This window comes from Drosophila pseudoobscura, chromosome 4 (assembly GCF_009870125.1).
Source record: "Drosophila pseudoobscura strain MV-25-SWS-2005 chromosome 4, UCI_Dpse_MV25, whole genome shotgun sequence".
NCBI classification, from domain to species: domain Eukaryota; kingdom Metazoa; phylum Arthropoda; class Insecta; order Diptera; family Drosophilidae; genus Drosophila; species Drosophila pseudoobscura.
The window spans coordinates 14,091,365-14,109,704 of NC_046681.1; the positions used below are offsets into that span (position 1 = coordinate 14,091,365).

The following is an 18,340-nucleotide window of genomic DNA, read 5'->3' on the forward strand; positions in this document are numbered from 1 at the left end:
TTGTATATTCCGTCGAATATTACAAGCTATCTAGATATCTCAGCCCTGCCGACATAATTTTATCCAATTAATGAATATATTTTCTAAATGACTGGCTTTTTTTAAATACTTGACTTTGATTTGTTTGCCTCAATTTTGGTTCATCAACAACAATATACCGTCTCGAATGATGAAAAACCGTACCTAGCCCACTTAAGCCCCTTCTATTTAAATAGTTAACTGCTTGAGGTAAATGGCGGAAAATATACACGATTGTTAATTCTTCTTGTAGATTCATGCCATCTTTCCTCTGAACTTAAAAAAAACCACTATATCTTTCACCTGAATTGCGCTAACATTATTAAATTTTCATTGTTTTCGGTGGAAAATTGAAATACCCCCTTGGCTTATAACAGGTTAACCGTCTCCTTCAAGGATTGGAAACCATATTGCTATATTTTGATATTCCGTCGAATATTACTAGCTAGAAAGAACGCCCAGCTATGCCCACATAATTTGATACAATTAATGAATCTCTTTTCCACTTGACTGGTTTATTTTAAACTCCTTTAGTTGGATTTAGTCTAAAAAAGGTTTTAGCGAAGAGGGTCATAATAAAAAAAAAACTTAAGAAAAAAATCGTTCTAATTGCTCAATTTTTATATTCTGTAAGAGAACAAACGTTGCTCAGTTTTGATATTCCGTTGAATAATGCTGTCTCTAACTAAAACCTTTAGTTCTGCCACTAACCATACAGTATACTGTATGGTTAGTGGTTCTGCCCATATACTTTTAGCTATTATTGAATACATTTTCCATAGGATTGGCTATTTTTACATACTCCCATTTATTGTATTTTGACTGCAGCAAGCAAAAAAAGTCAACAAAAAATAAAAGCATAACACGTAAGTGGACATGCAATTTTACGACAGTTCAACACTTGTTGCTTGCCAACCGAGGTATGGCCAGCCTTAAACCCTATTTTCTTTGATTTTTGTTAAAACTGCTTTCAAACATTAATAATGACTTTTTCTATTTACCTATTCAGGTATTTGATTTGGTTTCGATTCGATCCCAATACCTATTCTTGGTCTCTGTAAGAAGACCATAAGCTGCAAAATTGCATAGACTGCCTAGTTTCTGCATTCCTTGGAGCCTGAGATGACAAAATTTCGTCAACATTATTATACCATTTTCCCAAGGGTATGCAGAATGCTATTATTTTAGTTTGCATTTATATTTAAGTTACTCTTGGCCCCACCAAGCCCACACGTTGCTGTAACTGCTCCTTGATTTGTTCGCCATCGGACACAAACTGTTTCTCCGCCAGACGCACCAGAGTTCGGCGCAGCTGTGACTTGACCTGGGTTACCCTTGTCGAATTAATTGCCGATATGGGGACAATGCTTTCGAATTTCAGCACCCGCTTGGGACGCACTTCCTCCGGGCAGTCGGCCAAGCCGCAGGACAAATCATCTATAATGGGTTTCACTTTGGTCAAAATGTCATGGGCGCCTTCTTTGTCCATTTTGTTGAGCAAAAGGACACAAGGCTTTTCGAGCAATGAGGGATCGTACAGCTCCAGCTCTTTGTTGAGGGAATATATGTTGGCCAGGCAGTCCCTATGCGGGTGCCGAGGACTAAGCTGAAAGCCGAATATGTCGACCATGAAGAGGAGCAATCGAGTGCGTTCGATGTGCTTGAGGAACTTGTGGCCCATACCAAAGTTGGCATGTGCACCCTCGATGAGACCGGGCAAATCGGCCAGGCTGATGGAGCGCAGATCCCCGTACTCTATGGTTCCAATCTGCGGCCGAATGGTGGTAACTTAAAGGACACTTATTAAGTGGATTTAATCAATCAAAGAGCCATTCTAAACTCACACGGATAAGCAGCAATCTTTGGCTTGGCATTGGACACTGCCTTGAGCAGGGTGCTCTTGCCGGCATTCGGAAATCCAACGAGACCCACGTCTGCGATGAGCTTCAGATCCAGGTTCACTATGCGATTTTCTCCCGGCCGGCCCAGGAAATTGTTGCCCGTACAGCCGCCAGTTCCACCACCCGCCACTATGCATTTGGCATCGTTCTCGTTCAAGTCCGCCAGCAGCTTCTGCTGTTCATCGTACACCTGAACTCCCACAGGTACTTCGATGCGCGTGTCGACGCCCCTTTTCCCAAAAATGCTCACTTTGCTGCTGTCCTCGCCGCTGCTGGCGGCCACGCGTCTGTCCTTCAGTCCTTGTGCCATTTTTCGCAATGTCAATCCCTCTTTGGCCACAAAGTAAACACATCCGCCTTGACCGCCAACTCCTCCGTATTTCGGTAAACCATTACCGCCATGTCCACCGCGAACTGCAAGTCGGAATGTGTCCAGGAAGCTGGGACGGAAGTGAGCACGAGCGGGCTGCATATAACAGTTAATGGGTTATATGGAAATCCCAACTTAAGCTGCATAATTACCGATTTATTTGATTTTAAAAGGAATTTAAATATCTGAACCATCGTGCGGCATTATACAAGAGAGATGCGCTAAAAACATAAAGAAATATCGATAACTATTGCAATCAGCTGTTTTCCTGCACGAAGTTGAATGGCAAATAAGAAGAAGTAGCCGGCCAAAACGTGAGCCAAAAAATTGTTTGTTGGAAAATGGAGCCGGGAATCTGCTATATAAAACCAGAGTAAGGGCATGGTTGAAGTCTTTGGAAGCTTTGTATATATATGTGTGATTAATTTTTAGATATCTGTTAACTGAAGCCAGTGGCAACAGTGAGGCAGCCACACAGGAAAGCTCCGAAACCAACAAAAGAAAGCGCGCGGATGGGAGTGAGGACACTGAGGACTCTGGCGGGAAAAAAGATAACAAAAAAGACCGCAAACGTGGCCAGAACAAGGCTAGTAAACTTTAGTGTGCTGAATGGTATATCAAGTCTTAGGATGAATTGTTTTTCTCCAAACAGAACCGTCCTGTGTTCAAGGAGGATCGCTATTCTCATCTTTGCCACTCTCTGATTGATGGACCAGGCGGCGATCCCTGTTCTCTGGCCAATTGTCGCTATGTCCACGATCTTGATGCCTTTCTGGCAGCCAAGGGCGAGGATTTGGGCTCGGAATGTTACGTGTATAGCACCAAGGGGTATTGTGGCCGCGGTGTCACATGTCGTTATGCCAAGGCGCACACAGACGACCAGGGAAGGAATATAAAGAAGGATGACTACGATGCAAAGGCCAATCAGACTACATTCAATGGGATTACCCCAGGTTAGTATCCGTTGGCGCTCACTCAGTAGGGTCGTGCATAAACGTTTATTCCCTTAGACCTTCAGGTGCGTCTTCGGAAGCACGAATACAATTTGGACCGCAGCAAATTAATGATTGCTGTGGCAGAAAAGATTCGTGATGCCCGGAAGCAAAGGGAGCTGCAAGAGAAGAAACTGGAGGTACAAGAGAAGAATCTGGAGTTGCAGAAAAAGATCAATCAGCAGGGTGACATCACGATAGACCACGAGGCAGAGGCTAAAGTTGCAAAAGCGCCTGCAGCAGACAGTGAGGCGTCCATTGGAAGTGCGGTCGATGATTCCCCTCTAGGGAGAGATGCTGACCGCAAGCCAGCCGTTGATTTTCGCGAGAAGCTCGTCCTCTCGCCACTGACCACCGTGGGAAACTTGCCTTTCCGCCGCATTTGCAAGGAGCTCGGTGCGGATATAACCTGCGGCGAGATGGCTTGTGCTGTGCCCCTCCTCAAGGGCCTGGGCCAGGAGTGGGCACTGACAAAGCGGCACGAGAGCGAGGACATATTTGGCGTTCAGCTGTGCGGGAACAATCCCAATGTCATCACCCAGGCAGCCCAAGTCCTGCAGGAGACGGCAAAGGTGGATTACATAGATCTCAATATCGGATGTCCCATTGATCTGATCTACCAGCAAGGAGGCGGTAGTGCTCTGATGAGGCGCACGAACATATTGGAGTTGGTCGTGCGCAGCTGTTCCTCGTTGTCCGAGCAGTTGCCATTTACCGTGAAGATGCGCACGGGAATCTATGCGGACAAGAGCGTAGCCCACGAGCTGGTGCCCCTAGTCGAGGAGTGGGGCGCCTCGGCCGTGACCTTGCATGGGCGTTCGCGCGAGCAGCGCTACACCAAGCACGCCAACTGGGAATACATCGAGCAGTGCGCCGCTACAGCCAAGCAAATGCCAATCATTGGCAATGGTGACATTCTCAGCTACGAGGACTATGTAGAGAGGCGAGCGCTGGCTCCTCATGTCAGCTCTGTGATGATTGGACGCGGGGCTCTCATCAAGCCATGGATATTTCAGGAGATCAAGCAGCAAAAGGCATGGTCTCCCACCTCAACGCAGCGCTTTGAGATGCTGCGTCGCTATTGCAACTATGGACTCGAGCACTGGGGATCGGACACGAAGGGTGTGGAGAGCACGCGACGGTTCCTACTCGAATGGCAATCATTCCTGTACCGCTACATACCGGAGGAGTTGCAGCAGACCCCACCACAGAAGATCAATGAAAGGCCCCAGAAATATAGAGGTCGCGACGAAATGGAGACCCTCATGAGTTCCGGCAATGCCGCAGATTGGGTGAAGCTCAGTGAAATGCTGCTGGGTCGGGTGCCAGAAGGGTTCAGCTTTGTGCCCAAGCACAAGGCTAATGCCTTTTAGACCCTATTTCTTGGAATATTATGCCTGACGTTTGAAAATTAAATGCTTTAATTGCAGAAATAATCGTACTTTAATTTATTATCAGAATGGGACACATACATACCTACATACATACATACCTATAAAAAGTCTACTAACCCCAGTCGATTTTTAGATTTCGTTCGAAGAAGTAATATCAATGCGCTGTTCCATTATACTATTTATATTATTGGAGACAACCTTTGGGAGATCCCTGTCTAAAACATCACGGAATGAGGTGGAATCCCAAGATGAGGAATCTCAGTGCGTTGGATACTATGACCTAGATCTAGAGAATATCTATCAGATTGCCAAATCTGGATCTCATCTGGTCTGAGTATCGGGTATAAATGTACAAAGAGTCGCGCCTCTAACTGCGACACACAACTTTCCTGCTGGTTTTACATTGCGTTGAGACAATTAATAGCAATGCGGTGGTACATTTTGTTATATTTTTTGCGATAGTCTTTGGGATATCTTTGATGTGATTTTTAATAGCCAACTAATTTCTCACTCATTTCCATTTCATCATCGCAGAGAATATAAATTTGTTGCATTTTAGATGCAGGATCCAGGAGGAGTTGGATAAAAGCTCCCAGTCCAAAGTTCGTAAATTGGAGCAAGAGCTGGATTCCGTTCGGAAAGAAATAAAAAATAAAAAACCAAAATAAATCATATTTAAATCTTTTATAAATTACCACAAATCTAATATACCCCAATACTCATTTTGAGTATCGGGTATAAAAATTGGTCCCGAAGACTATTACATAGAACATTATATTAAAACGAACTGGATCGATGCATTGCTTAAATGCTGTGAGATGGGAGCTCATTAGGCGAGTCTACAAAGCGAGGAAGAAATGAAGGGTTTCGACAGGATGCTGGACAGAAATAAGGGATATTGGATAGAACTGACCGATCTAAGCACAGAAGTGTTTATTTCGTCCACCATTGGCTTGAAGGGAACATTGTTTTATTGGCGAGTACTCCGAAAATTGAGTCGAGCTACAGACCCATTCCCACGTAGGCGGGATTGATATGAACGCAGCCCCTGCGGTTCCAATTATATATACTTCATCTGCGAGGCATTATTGGATTAATTGTAATCCATATGACGTTCAGATCACATCATAAGTGGTGTGACATGTGCAATTATATAACAACAATAAGAACATTTACTATTCTAACAAACTAGTATGTGAATTGATTATTTAGTTGGGCCGAAATCCCGGCGGTACTGCAATACCGGGCCAACCCGCGACAGAGGTGGAGCAAGCCCCTAGCACTCCGTCTGATTCCAAAAATCAGTTTAACATTTGTTGTTCTCCAATGGAGAAACTATCAGATGTTAAGCTGATAAGAACAGATACTACACTTTGATCTTAGCCATAAGGCCGAGAAGCGATAACTTGAAGCTGGAAATCAGCCACCACCTGATGACTGTGCGGCTAGAACCGGTTGGGAATTATAACGTCCACTTCGGAAGTGCATTTTTGTAGCCCTCTTCGAGGGGCAGGATATGAAAGAGAAGTCATTTAGGTACAAAATATCAAACTTGTGTTGGGTGTATTTATAAATTACAAAAGTAAAAGTCACTTTAAGTAGCTGAGCGCCTCCTCAACGTCCGCCTTGGAGCCGAGGAAGATGGGACTGCGCTCGTGTATCTTCTTGGGGACAATGTCAAGGATGCTGATCTTTCCGTCGCTGGCCAGGCCGCCGGCCTGGATCACTAGATAGGCCATGGGATTGCATTCGTAGAGCAGACGCAGCTTTCCATTTGGTGCGGACTTTGTGGCGGGGTAGATGAAGATGCCGCCGTATTTGATGGTGCGATGGACATCGGCCACCATGGAGCCCACGTAGCGGGCACCGTAGGGCTTGCCCTTGGTGGGATCCTTCTTTGCCGCCACATAATTGAACACTCCCGCCTCCCAGTCGCTGGCATAGCCCTCGTTGATCGAGTATATCTTTCCCTTCTCAGGGACACGCATGTTGGGGTCGGTGAGGATGAACTCGCCAATGGCCGGATCGTAGGTGAAGCCGTTCACTCCCGACGTTCCCAGTCCGAGGACTATGGCCGTGGCAGAGCCGTACAGAGCATAGCCGGCGGCCACCAGCTGGTTTCCCGGCTGTAGGGCATCCTCGACGGTGGGCACGCCCTCGCTCTTCTTCCGGTATATGGAAAAGATGGAGCCAATCGACACCAGGCAGTCTATGTTGGAGGATCCGTCCAGTGGATCGAAGCAGACAATGTATTTTCCCTGCCAGAGTGGGAATAGAATTCATCCATCTGCCTTAGCCACAGCTCCGATATCCCAACTGATTTCCTCACCTGTTTCTCTGTCTCCACCTCGATCACATGCTCGTTCTCCTCGGACACCATGAGGCAGGTGGTGTAGGAAGACTTGAGCATGTTGATGAACAGATCGTTCGAGAGCACATCCAGCTTCTTGACCTCTTCGCCCTGGACATTCACATCCCCGGCAATGCCATGGAGCTTGGCAATACCAGCCTTCCGCACCGCCGATGCCGTCGCCTTGATCGCCGTCTGGATGCAGTTGAGAAGCTGGGACAGATCCCCAGTGGCGTTCTTGAACTTTTTTTGCTCCTGGAGCACAAAACGCGTCAGCGTCATGGCATTGGAGTCGAACACATTACCCTGTTGGGTCATTTTTGCTGTTTATGAATGAAATTGGATTATAATTTGGATTCTTGGAATCATTGGTAAAAGGAGGGGATTAGGAGAGGATGCTACGGTGTGTGAACAAATAATACAAAACATAAAAGATTTTCTTGAAACTCCGCGTGTATAATTAAATTAATCCCAGAAGAGATTAATGTTAAAGCTCAGAAAAATATAGTCTGATTATTTTATATGATTTTATTCAGAGATTAAGAATAATTACCTATAAGTGGTTAAAAGTTAGCAAGTTATATAAATTATTCAAGTAAACGTAATATTGGAATAACGATTAGTACAACGCATGCCATTCATACATAAATTAGGTTTTATAATCTCTATAAGGTAGCATTTGGGATTGATTTTGCAGTTATTTGTAAGTAATATCTGCAAGATTATATTGGATTTCGGGACAGGCAGGAAAACAGTTTTAAGGATGGGCTGGATCATCAATACAGTTTAGTATTTAATGGTACAACGGGCTGCGTAAGTATTGGAAGTGGAACAACAGGTTGCCTAGGATCTATTAGGTACAGAATATTGCTGTGGATTGGAGGAAGCTGCAGGTTGTGAAAGGACAGGCAGGAGAGGCAACAGCAGGGCGGCAGGGAGTTTGGAAGCAGGAAGTGCCTTCACTTACAATTACCGTTACTGGCCGCCATTATCGGTTGGACACTCTAAATTACGGATACGAGTATGCTGTGGTTCCTGTGGGGATCCATCAAAATACAAACAAATTATAATTTGCCACACAGTGTGCCCTTTCCGATGGTTGTGAAGGTCAAAGCGGGTACCCTATCGGCGTACTTTCTGTTCTGATAGATAGATAGGGGCTTCATGATTGTTTTTTTTGGGTGTCTTGTGGCATAAAAACCAATCATTATAAGAAAACTTGTAGCTTTTCATGTATTTCTTGCGTGTTCTTTTGCAATATTCCGACACTACAGAGTATATAGATTTCAACAGAGTAAAAGTTTCTGTAAAAGCAAGACACTTTTTTTGTTTTTATAGTTCCTGCGAATATAAAATTGTTTTTTCCGATTTGATTCCAAATGATTCCAAATTATAATGTAAAGTAATGATCATTCCTAGCAAGGGTATCAAAAGATTCGGTCGTCGATTGTGGCATTCATTTCTTGTTTATTTTTATTTATTTTTGACTTTGCTGATAACCTGTTTGTCCCACAAAACTATACACATATGTATGTACATATTGGGACATATTCGTATCAAGGAAAGTTGTATAAAACCGGAACCACAAAATATATATTATTTTTTAGCAAATCCAATTTTTAATATACCGACACGTGCCTCCTTATTTATTTTTGGAACTTTGCCGAGGAACACATGATTAGCCACCGTATCGTCTATAAGTAAACGCTTTATTTATATCGTATATACGTAAACGAGAACCACTATCAATCATCTATTCAAGTGATGTGAATGATTTGATTTTTAGGGCTTGTGCCTAACATTTCTTTGACCCCTTGGACAATGCTTTTGTGGAGCTTCTTAAGAACCGAAATACACTTTCACTTACAACACAAAACAGATCTATAGATGAAGGGAAAACGAAAACGAGGCGAACACCGCAGTCGACGGCGGTACTAAAGAGACTGCCGGCACCGAGCTGTGCGTTAATACGATTTTAGTCCACGTCCCCAAGACAACAGCAAGGCCCCAACGTCACAGCTTGTACCCTTCCTCAGCAAAGGTATTACGATTTGAAAAGGAGCTTGTCGTGCTGAAAATTCAGAGAAACATCTCTTAATCAGCATCAACGGAAAATAGTTGATTGTGTCAAAAAACAAGTCCAGAGACGATAGGAATAGCATTGCTCACTAAAATTTAAGGGAATCGGAAGACTATATAATATACCAAAAAAAAAAACATTTTTGTGTCTGATTTGATCGTATTTTCATTTAAAAATAATAGACCTCATAGAGTATTAAAAGTATGGGCGATTCAAAACTATCATTACTCTCTTGTTTTGCTTTTTTCCACTGACAGATAGCATGTAAATTTCGTATACATACAAGAGACAGAGAGAGAAAGAGAGAGTACATATATGAGGGGTAATAGGGAAGAGCGATTCGATGGGAAAAGAGCGAGTGCAGATGTGGCGATAAGAAAAAAGTGCAGGAGCTTTGCTAGTGAGAGCAAGAGATAGTGCAGATGGGGAGCATACCAGCTGCAGACGGACAGAGATGGAAATAAGAGTGGAGTGTGGAGCGGCGAGCATATGGATTGAGAGCTTAGCCACTAGACACAAAGCAAAGGAAGAGAGAGAGAGAGAGTTTTCTTTTGAGAGAGGGCGATTTTATACATACATACATACATTCATGTATGCTACGATAAAGAAGATCCAAAACCGTAGAAACTCTTATCATAATGTCATTTCGCCCTTATCGTTTCTTGTGGTAAAAACCAGTTTTTCTCTCAGTCCAAAACAATTTTGATTAAATAATAATGAGTGTTCGTGCTGAGCAGTATTTGAAAATAATAATAATATATGATTCGGATTTTTTTAAACTAATTAAATTTGTGGTAAAATTTGAAAAAAACATCAATTGTGTTATACATTATTTAAAACATAACAGATTTGGCAACCAAAAAAAATGGTACTATATCTTTATTTATGTAGCACCCTATATATTATCTTCTGGTTAAACATTATGTGACAAAATATCAAACACTCGGCGGTTAGTCGTAAGTGAGTGATTTGTATTACCACAGCGACCGATTGCACGTCTGGGAGGCTCGTCCACAGTCCCAGTTTGTTGTTCCAAAACCCTATCAATCCCACTGATAACAATCTTAAGAATACTAGGAGTTTCCTTTCTACAAAGTAGTACAAAATTAGAACATTAGCCACAAAATGCTCTACAAATAAATATAAATAAATTATGTAGAAAAGTCTAGGAACAGTATATAGAATTCTACTTGTAGATTTGTTAATCAGTTCAGTCAGTGCCAATCCGATTCGACTACAGATTTGCACTTTGATTCTGTGACGTAAGAAAACGATTCAAACAATAATCAAACATCGGGGCAGGTGGGCTGAAGATGGGAGTAATTATAAAATGTACGACTAAAATATGTGAAAATCGACTATGGTGGAAAAGATCAAACAAATTTGTATCAGGCAATCATATTTTCAGGCAGGGAAGTTTTACTTACCATCTATTTAAAATGATTTAGCCCATATGTTAATCTATAAAGATGATGTATCGTATATCCCAGTGACTACTTCCCTTTTGAAACACTCAGATTTTGTAACCGGTGAGAGCATTCCTGTTAACCCATAATTAGCAATCAATTGGAAACATTTAACATTCACTTTCCGCACACAGCAAACACACGGAGAGAGGAACAATAAGTGTCTCTCCACTAAAATGGCTGGCTGGAAAACCCGCAATTATTTTGCCATTGTTAAGAGCACTCTTCCCAGCCATCTATCCACCCCAATATGCTGGAGGAGTTTCCGTAATATAACGCCCACCCGCAAGGCACTTGGCCATGCGCAGAAGAGGCGTGGCAGTCACTCAACCCTATACACAAATGCGCGATATTTAACCTTATTAGTTGCTACTTTTTGTTGGCACTCAATTGGATTTGATTGCCCATTGCCCATAGATTGGGCATAGAGAGGGTTCCGAGTCCGAGTAATACCAATTTAAGACCTATTTTGTCATGATTCTGTTTTTTTTTGTTCTTTATTTTAAGCACTAGAACATCGTCATGGAGCTGCCAATATAGGTAGGTTTTTTAGGAGTAGAGAAGAATTTCTTAAAATGGAAGTACTTGAATACAATCACTAAATTTGATTAGGTTTGTGGTTATTAAATATATCTCTTAGACATAGCTCGTGACTAGACAGCAACTCGTTCAACTCGTTGATCGGTACTTATCGGTATTTACAGGATGTCTGGCTTTAACGGTCTTAAATGGGGAATCAAAATATTTAGTTTAAGGAATTTTTAAAAAGGAAGGGATCACAAAAAACTGTTGACTATTCTTTGGAAAAATCATTGGTAAAATAATAACTTAAATACCAAGTATAAGGACTCTATTTTATAAAGAAGAAATATTTTAAAAATTTAAGTTCGGATCAGAAATACAATTCAGGTTCTTACAGTTCTTTAACGTTACTTTGTGTTTCAAATGATTCGGAATATTAGACTTATGATAGAACGTTGTAACTATTTAAAACCATAGGTTTCACAACAAAAAATATATTTAAAAAATTAAATAATAGGTAATAAGCAAAAACTTAAATATAGATAGATACCTTTAGAAATTCCTTCCATTTCCCCATTTAAAACAACGAAATAGCTCTCATCGATCGAACAGATTTGATCAGCTATCTATCAGGGGTCTATGAGAGCTGATATAACTTTGTGTCCCCCACAATGTCCACATCGCTGGAGTTATCCTCATCCTCGCTGTCCGCCTCCAGGTCGGAATAGTCGTCCGTGGAGTAGCCCTGCTGGAGGAAGCACATCTGCAGCTGTTGCTGCGGATTGGGGGTTTGACTGGGGGTGCCAGCACCAGCACCACCGCCGCCGCCGGCACTGGCCGCAGAGCCCATCTTGGAGCTGTGTTTGGAGACGTCCGTGGAGGCAGAGGAGGCATCGCCAGGCTGCTGTTTGCCAGTGCTGCAGCCGCCTAGTTCGGTGCGTGAGAAGTCAACGGGTTCTAGAGAGTAGAGAAAGTCGAAGAAATTTGCACAAATTTTAGAACTAATTTGATTTGCGAAGAAACTTGAGCAAAACTTTTGGCAACTCTAAAAGCCAACAGCCAAAAGCCAAAGGAGCAAAGGCTAATTGAAGGTCCAAAAAGTTCCTCAAAGAAAGTTCCAAGTTCTGTTGCAAGAAAGGGGTCTTCCCTTACCATTGGCATTGTCACGTCGACGCAGCTGCTTCTTATGCTTCATCCGACGGTTCTGGAACCAGGTCTTCACCTGCGTCTCACTTAGACCCAGAGCTGTGGCCAGCTCCACTCTCTCTGGGGTGGACAGATACCGCTGTGCCTCAAAGCGCTTCTCCAGGCCGGACAACTGGGGATCGCTGAACACAGTGCGGGCCTTGCGCCGCCGGCAATGTCGCAGAGCATTCACACCCATCCCGAGGCCCAGGGCCAGCTCTGGCACACAGCCGGGCGGCCCAAAGAAGGGCGCTCCCCCAAACAGGCTGGCTGGAAAACATTTAATTAATTTCATTATAGTTTATAGGAAAGGACAACTTTTTGGGTGTTAATGGCTATCGACACGGACGAGGGTCATGCAAATATTTTAAGTTTTCGTGTGGCACTCACCTTGTGAGAGAAAATAGGGATCAACCGACTTGTATGTGCCCGACGACGGCGACAGATAGCCCAGGGTCATTTGCAGGAAGCCATGGTCCGTGTAGGCCGCACTGGGATACAGAACTCCTCCATTGGGCCCTCCTCCGTTTGGCGGCGGTGGAGGCGGAGGCTGTGGTGCTGGCGGCAGCGGTGCTGGTCCTGAATGCTGGCCCCCCGCTGATCCCAACTGTTGGGAGGCTGGTTCTCCGGAAGAACTACCGTAATGAGAGGCTCCAGCACGTGAATGATGGCTGCCACTGGAAGTTGGGAGGAGTTTTATTGAATTTGAAGAGGATTGAAATGAGGTCCAAGCGTCGAATATATTATGAGGTATCTCCTAGTGTCCCTTATTTTGTTAGAACTAAGCTTTCATTTCCGTAATACACTTTCAAATATTAAGAAACAGATCTTTAAATAACTTTGAAATTACTTGAAATAACAGTTCTGATTCTTACGACTGGAAACTGCATTCCCTTCTTAAAAATAAGTATCAAATATATTTTATACTAAACTTTTAATAAAGTCTAAAATATTATTTACTTGTAACATAAATATATTCTGGATCTTTTCACTTTTAACATGGTTTTATTCATTTGAAATTAATATCTTTTTGTTGTCTAAACGGATACGCTTATCCTTGAATGCATTTATTTTTCCCCCATACTTCCCATTTTTCTCAAAACTTTCTACATTAAACAATGTTATTACAATGAAAAAGATTTATACGTAGTATACAGTTCCATTAAGTTCTATAATTTTGCAAATCATATGTTTTCAACGCACTTCCACTCGTTATTAAAAATAGTTATGTTTAATAAACTTTCCATAGAAGTTGTTAGTTTATTATTTGATTTGATTAATAAAGTATATCCAGAATTAATATTTTTGGAACAACTCCTTCATTTCATTAGCTCTTCCTTTTGTTAAATTTGTCCCTAATTTGTAACTTTTGATATCTGAACTAATTTGCTTTAATTTTCTCTCCAATATACTTCATTTTTCCACTTAAATCTCTCAAAGGTCAGGGCTGTACATATGTACATATATGTTCACTAACCGTTGACTATTGTGCAGGGACTTGGCATAGTCCTCGTTGCCATATCCCGACGCTGCTCCCTGGCCGCCGCGTGTGGATGCCGTCGCGGATGAGGATGCAGTCGATGCCGATGTTTGATGCGTTGCGTGTGGCGCCGCCGCCGTCGGATGGTGATGCTGCTTCTGGGTATTATTGTCGTACGATGTGGCAAAGGAGCTCCTGCTGGCGCTTTTGCCCGCATTCTTGCCGCACTTTGGGGTGTTATTATTGTTGCTGTTATTATTCACATTATTATTGCTATTATTGCTATTGGCACTATTCAAATTTTGAAACAATATATGCTCGATGGAGAATGGCGTTTTTGTGGTCAACATTGTGGTCGCATTGCCCCCCTTATTGTTGCCATGTGCATCCACGGGACTACTCCTCAAACCGTTTTCATTAAGCATTGACATGTGTGTGTAGATCAGATCGACTCGGAGTTCAGAATGGAGTGCGAATACGTATACGGATAGCGATGCGGATAGAGATAGCGGACCGTGTGTGCAGGAGTATGTATGTCCTTGTGCGGAGACGCGCTTATGTTGTTTACTCGTTGACGGTCGCGTTGAGTTTGTGGCAATCACCGCACATCAACCAGCAAATTGCTCTAAACGAGTCTCCACGAATGTGCAAAAGGGAGAGAGCGAGAGAGATGCTGTTGCTTCCACAAATCAGAGACAGAGACAGACGGATGCGATGCAGATCCTGGGCAGGGGTTGAGGTTGCAATCCACCCTGGCCGCCGCCACCCGGGCCAATGCAGTTTCAGCCGCCGCTCCGCTCCGCTCCGTTTGTGGTGTCCGCTTAGATCCAAAATACGAGCACTCCCGTACGCCCGTATGCCATAATCCACTGACTCTACTCTGGACCTGTGAAACACACCCCCAATTTGCATGTGCCCCTTCTTGGGGGTATGCTATGGTCGTCTCTGTCGCTCGAATTTTTAGTAAGATTTCTGCATATTCCCACTGCTGGCATCCGATCCGTTGGGCGAGCCTCGATTACCAGAGGTCCTTAACTAGGTTACGAGACCCTCCGAATGGGAATGGGCATCAGAATGGGAATGGGCACTGGCATGGGATATGGGGATATGGGGATATGGAGACGTGGAAAGGATGTGTAATGTACGTGATGCTTTTGTTTAATTGACCCATGTTAACCGCAAATAATTCGCACAACTATGTGCTCAGGGTCTGTCCTGCCGTATGCCTCCTGGCGCCGCCATTTTGTGGCGCTCCTCCCCGCTCCGCTCTTACGGTCTGCTGTTTCCGGTTCACGCATAATTAACGTGTCATGGCCGCCATTGTTGTCTGAATGATGTGCATGCATTAAATTCATTAAATGCCACAATTATTATAATTGAATTAAAGATTCACGGCAGAAGGAGATGGATGCCTTCTGACTCCCTTCGCTGCCTGGGACCCCTCCCTCAAAACCCTACTCTATCACTGTCTCTGTCTCTGTGTCTGCTCTCTCTCTCACTCCCCCCCTTGCTACTACGGCGCCTGCACAACTGTACTTAATGAGCTGGTTCTGGTCCTTAATGAAGGGCCCCTTGCAACAGCGTCCCAAGATGTCCGCCTCGCTTTGCTTCGCCTCCAAATTGGTGAAATTTTTTCCCTCGTTGTTGTACCAAAATATGTACTTGGCTGTAATTCAATCAACATAGCCGTACACCCCATTTTGTGATGGGATGGCTCTGTGCTGGGGGGCAGGGGGCGTGTTCTCATGCCCTAAGGCCCAACCAATCGGCGTGCAGCACTTGTCAGGGTTGCAGGCAACAGCTATTCGTCCTTGTTTGCCCCGCAGACAGAGATACAGCCACCCCAAAAAATGTGGGGGGAGGATGTGCCCGTGCCCCCATTTCTGTGTGCAGTAGAAACAGGGCGAAGGGAAAGACAATAACGACACGGCAACGGGCGAGTGAATGTCGTGGATGCGACCAAAAAGCAAGACAAATTTGCTCGTTTTATTAATAAAATAAGTCACGCAAAGTAAGTCGAACATCATTATTAGGTTAAAGCCCTAAAGCGGGCGCATTAGGATGGGCATGGCGCTGCCTGGTGGGGTTTTGGTTGGGCACAATATGGTAGATACGAGTACTGTATGTCCATGGGGGGCTCTACATACATATGTTTGCGCAACCAGAGAGCATATTGGGCCTTATTTCACTCATGGAGGTACGTTTTTGAAATAACTTAAGGCAAACATTTACTTATGATTTTTAAGAATTAAAAACAGCTAGTCAGGAGCTTTAAAGATTTTGTAAAATAATAATGTATATATACGATGGAATGCACTGCAGAGCAGATATAGTCTTACACTGAGAGAAACATTTAAAAATGTAAGTTTAATATGACGTCTTTAAGCATAAAAATAATAAAATTAAACAAAAATGCACTCTTTTCTAATCTGAAATGTTTTCATATTAATGTTAACATTTTAGTGAAAACACTTGGAAAAAATATTAAAACCTTAGTGTAACTATTCGGGGCTCAGGGCTTTTCTCTCTGGGTGCATATACCCTTATTCCCATTCACAGAATTCAAATATACCTTACCCTTTCTGGGTACCATTCAAAAGAGTTTCAGAGGAGTAGAGCCTGACAACTGATGCTCTCTGCAACCCACAGAGACACTCCCCCACCTGGCTAAAAGCACTTAACTTTCTCATCCAAAGGGGGGATGCCAAAAAGCCCACTCCCCATACAGGTGAGCCCCAAAGCCCGGTCTTAAACCAACTAAAGGACTCCACTACCACACCACTTTGTTGTCAGCCATTGTGTTATCCCGTCGACACACGAAACACGAACGTGCGGAAGAGCGTTTGTGTTGAAAATTTACTTAAAAGAGTGTGCCTTTCTTTGAGTTCTTTATTGATTTTTGTTGTGTTTTACAAAATAGAGAGAGAGAGAGAGAGAGAGAGAGGGAAAGAGATTCCCATGGCCCTGTGTTTGTGGAATCGTTTAGTCTGCTTAATTTGTGTCCCTGTCTGGCCCTGTCTGATGGGTCGCTCTGATGCCATCGTTGCACGTGCCCCGTCAAACAAGCTAAGCCTAATTTTTATAATAATAAAAATGTGGCTGCATCTCCGAGGCATCAAATTGCACTGCCACTTTGCGGTTACCAACAGAGCACAGAGCACAGAACACAGGACACGGGCCTCATCGTCGGGGCAATTACAACATTTTGTGTCAGTTTGGCCTGGCAAATCCTTTTGTATTGTCGACAAGGACGATGTCTTCTTCTTCTGCTCCTCTTCTGTATTTTTTTGTTAGCATAATTCCCTGAAATCAAAGCTGAAGTGTGTCAATGATCAGGTTACAAGTAAGGCCATGGGTCGGGGTCGTGCTCTTCGTTGGGGTGACTGCCGTTCGGCGACGTCGGTCTCTTCTTAGATCCGTTTTCCGCATTTAAGTTTGATTCTCGGTAAATTAACTTTTGATACAAGCAACACAACACATCCTTAGGGGTCCTTTGTGTTACTGGGAGCCCAAGTGTCTACATCCTTAGTGGGTCCTGGGGTCATCAGCAGCAAGTGGCATTTCCTTTCGAGGATTACGGAAGACAAAAAGGGAGGGTTCTGCATATATTTTATATAATATCCATAAACCAAAGAAAATATGGTTCTTATTACATGGTGAAACATTCTAGGAACATCTTAAGGATAGAAAATGGAGTATAAATTTCAGTAATGGGAATTATCTTTAATAAAGAGGATTGGAAGGTTAAAGAGATCATTTCCTAAAAACTATTGAAAGGACATCAATTGGTTTGTCTAAATGTCTAATAAGCATTCAACTAAAGCACTATCATTATTTTTTCCCCTTTTAAAGTCTACATCTCCTACAGGACCTGCCTAAAGAGACTCAGACTCATTAAAATATCAGAGCACAAATAGTTCCCTTTAATCTTTCAATAATTATAGACCTGTCCTGTCGGTTTAGCAGCTCTTATGACAGTTTCTACCATGAAATCCCCTTTCGGCTGCACTTAAATATGAAATATGTTGGTGGAAAATTGCCTTGTAACGCCCATTGGAAGTGCCATATCCGGGAAAGTCCCTCATTTCGAACGGACTCTCAATCAAATTTTGCGACAATTACGCGATGTAAATTCAATTAAAGAGCTACACACTACACTACATGACTGTGGAATCAAACAAATGTATCAAAATATCAGCAATGCCCCTTTCCTTCCCTACCCCACCTACCGCTTCCTACCATCACTCGCTGCTGCTGCTGCTGCCTGATAAAATCGACAAAATGCCAGCAAATTACAAACTGCCCCTTCGACAAATCATCGCGTGTGCACATATTTCGATGTAATTTAATATGTGGCACGCGTTTGGAAAACTTTTCTCCTATGCTCCGCACTCCTCACACCCCGGTGCTGCTGCTGCTTTTCGTTTTACAGGGTATAGAAGGGCATGTTATATACAAGGAAAGTATTTTTGAAACCCTTAAGTCGTCCGTAAATGGTTCATATCTCTATATCCGGCAGAGCTTTCTTTAAGACTAAGAGGGCTGTTTTTTTTTATTATTCTCCATACCTTTTGCCATCTCT

General features: G+C 43.2%; 4 protein-coding genes and 1 non-coding gene across 7 annotated transcripts; 1 reads left to right on the forward strand and 4 right to left on the reverse strand.

Annotated features, from left to right (window-relative positions):
- Positions 1 to 807: 807 nt before the first annotated feature.
- On the reverse strand, positions 808 to 2,550 carry LOC4816147 (GTP-binding protein 10 homolog). The gene is made up of 3 exons (XM_001355710.4): positions 2,442 to 2,550; positions 1,863 to 2,385; positions 808 to 1,806 (listed from the first exon to the last, which is right to left on the reverse strand). Exons 1-3 carry the CDS (start codon positions 2,481 to 2,483, stop codon positions 1,220 to 1,222), a joined length of 1,152 nt encoding a protein of 383 aa, XP_001355746.2. The 5' UTR covers positions 2,484 to 2,550; the 3' UTR covers positions 808 to 1,219.
- On the forward strand, positions 2,534 to 4,710 carry Dus3 (Dihydrouridine synthase 3). Its single transcript, XM_001355711.4, has 4 exons — positions 2,534 to 2,662; positions 2,722 to 2,875; positions 2,942 to 3,242; positions 3,300 to 4,710. Exons 1-4 carry the CDS (start codon positions 2,631 to 2,633, stop codon positions 4,652 to 4,654), a joined length of 1,842 nt encoding a protein of 613 aa, XP_001355747.3. The 5' UTR covers positions 2,534 to 2,630; the 3' UTR covers positions 4,655 to 4,710.
- Positions 4,711 to 5,882: 1,172 nt separating this feature from the next.
- On the reverse strand, positions 5,883 to 6,078 carry LOC6902332 (U2 spliceosomal RNA). Its single transcript, XR_053165.2, has one exon. It is a non-coding gene; the product is annotated as a U2 spliceosomal RNA (small nuclear RNA).
- A 134-nt stretch (positions 6,079 to 6,212) lies between these two features.
- fbp (fructose-1,6-bisphosphatase) lies at positions 6,213 to 8,997 on the reverse strand. 3 transcript variants are annotated; one of them, XM_033379663.1, is made up of 4 exons: positions 8,893 to 8,994; positions 7,999 to 8,060; positions 7,005 to 7,348; positions 6,213 to 6,933 (listed from the first exon to the last, which is right to left on the reverse strand). In XM_033379663.1, exons 2-4 carry the CDS (start codon positions 8,012 to 8,014, stop codon positions 6,265 to 6,267), a joined length of 1,029 nt encoding a protein of 342 aa, XP_033235554.1. In that variant the 5' UTR covers positions 8,015 to 8,060; positions 8,893 to 8,994; the 3' UTR covers positions 6,213 to 6,264. The 3 variants fall into 3 exon arrangements, with proteins under 3 accessions (XP_033235554.1, XP_033235553.1, XP_015036902.1); XM_033379662.1 differs by having other exon boundaries at positions 7,993 to 8,060; positions 8,893 to 8,993; XM_015181416.2 differs by lacking the exon at positions 7,999 to 8,060 and having other exon boundaries at positions 8,893 to 8,997.
- A 2,578-nt stretch (positions 8,998 to 11,575) lies between these two features.
- bsh (brain-specific homeobox) lies at positions 11,576 to 14,407 on the reverse strand. The gene is made up of 4 exons (XM_033380618.1): positions 13,756 to 14,407; positions 12,669 to 12,955; positions 12,246 to 12,548; positions 11,576 to 12,050 (listed from the first exon to the last, which is right to left on the reverse strand). Exons 1-4 carry the CDS (start codon positions 14,187 to 14,189, stop codon positions 11,731 to 11,733), a joined length of 1,344 nt encoding a protein of 447 aa, XP_033236509.1. The 5' UTR covers positions 14,190 to 14,407; the 3' UTR covers positions 11,576 to 11,730.
- Between the last annotated feature and the right edge of the window lie 3,933 nt (positions 14,408 to 18,340).

Excerpts from the sequence above, each read along its gene's own strand:
- LOC4816147 (XM_001355710.4), bottom strand. The coding sequence starts at position 2,483 with ATGGTTCAGATATTTAAATTCCTTTTAAAATCAAATAAATCG. Across the intron at positions 2,386-2,441 it reads TTTTAAAATCAAATAAATCG|CCCGCTCGTGCTCACTTCCG; the intron begins GTAATTATGCAG and ends TGTTATATGCAG. Across the intron at positions 1,807-1,862 it reads AAAGATTGCTGCTTATCCGT|TTACCACCATTCGGCCGCAG; the intron begins GTGAGTTTAGAA and ends GTGTCCTTTAAG.
- Dus3 (XM_001355711.4), top strand. The coding sequence starts at position 2,631 with ATGGAGCCGGGAATCTGCTATATAAAACCAGA. Across the intron at positions 2,876-2,941 it reads GCAAACGTGGCCAGAACAAG|AACCGTCCTGTGTTCAAGGA; the intron begins GCTAGTAAACTT and ends TTCTCCAAACAG. Across the intron at positions 3,243-3,299 it reads ATTCAATGGGATTACCCCAG|ACCTTCAGGTGCGTCTTCGG; the intron begins GTTAGTATCCGT and ends TTATTCCCTTAG.
- fbp (XM_033379662.1), bottom strand. The coding sequence starts at position 8,014 with ATGGCGGCCAGTAACGGTAATT. Across the intron at positions 7,349-7,992 it reads GGCGGCCAGTAACGGTAATT|CAAAAATGACCCAACAGGGT; the intron begins GTAAGTGAAGGC and ends ATTCATAAACAG. Across the intron at positions 6,934-7,004 it reads AGGTGGAGACAGAGAAACAG|GGAAAATACATTGTCTGCTT; the intron begins GTGAGGAAATCA and ends CCACTCTGGCAG.
- bsh (XM_033380618.1), bottom strand. The coding sequence starts at position 14,189 with ATGTCAATGCTTAATGAAAACGGTTTGAGGAGTAGTCCCGTGGATGCA. Across the intron at positions 12,956-13,755 it reads TCCCTGCACAATAGTCAACG|TGGCAGCCATCATTCACGTG; the intron begins GTTAGTGAACAT and ends CCCAACTTCCAG. Across the intron at positions 12,549-12,668 it reads TCCCTATTTTCTCTCACAAG|CCAGCCTGTTTGGGGGAGCG; the intron begins GTGAGTGCCACA and ends AATGTTTTCCAG.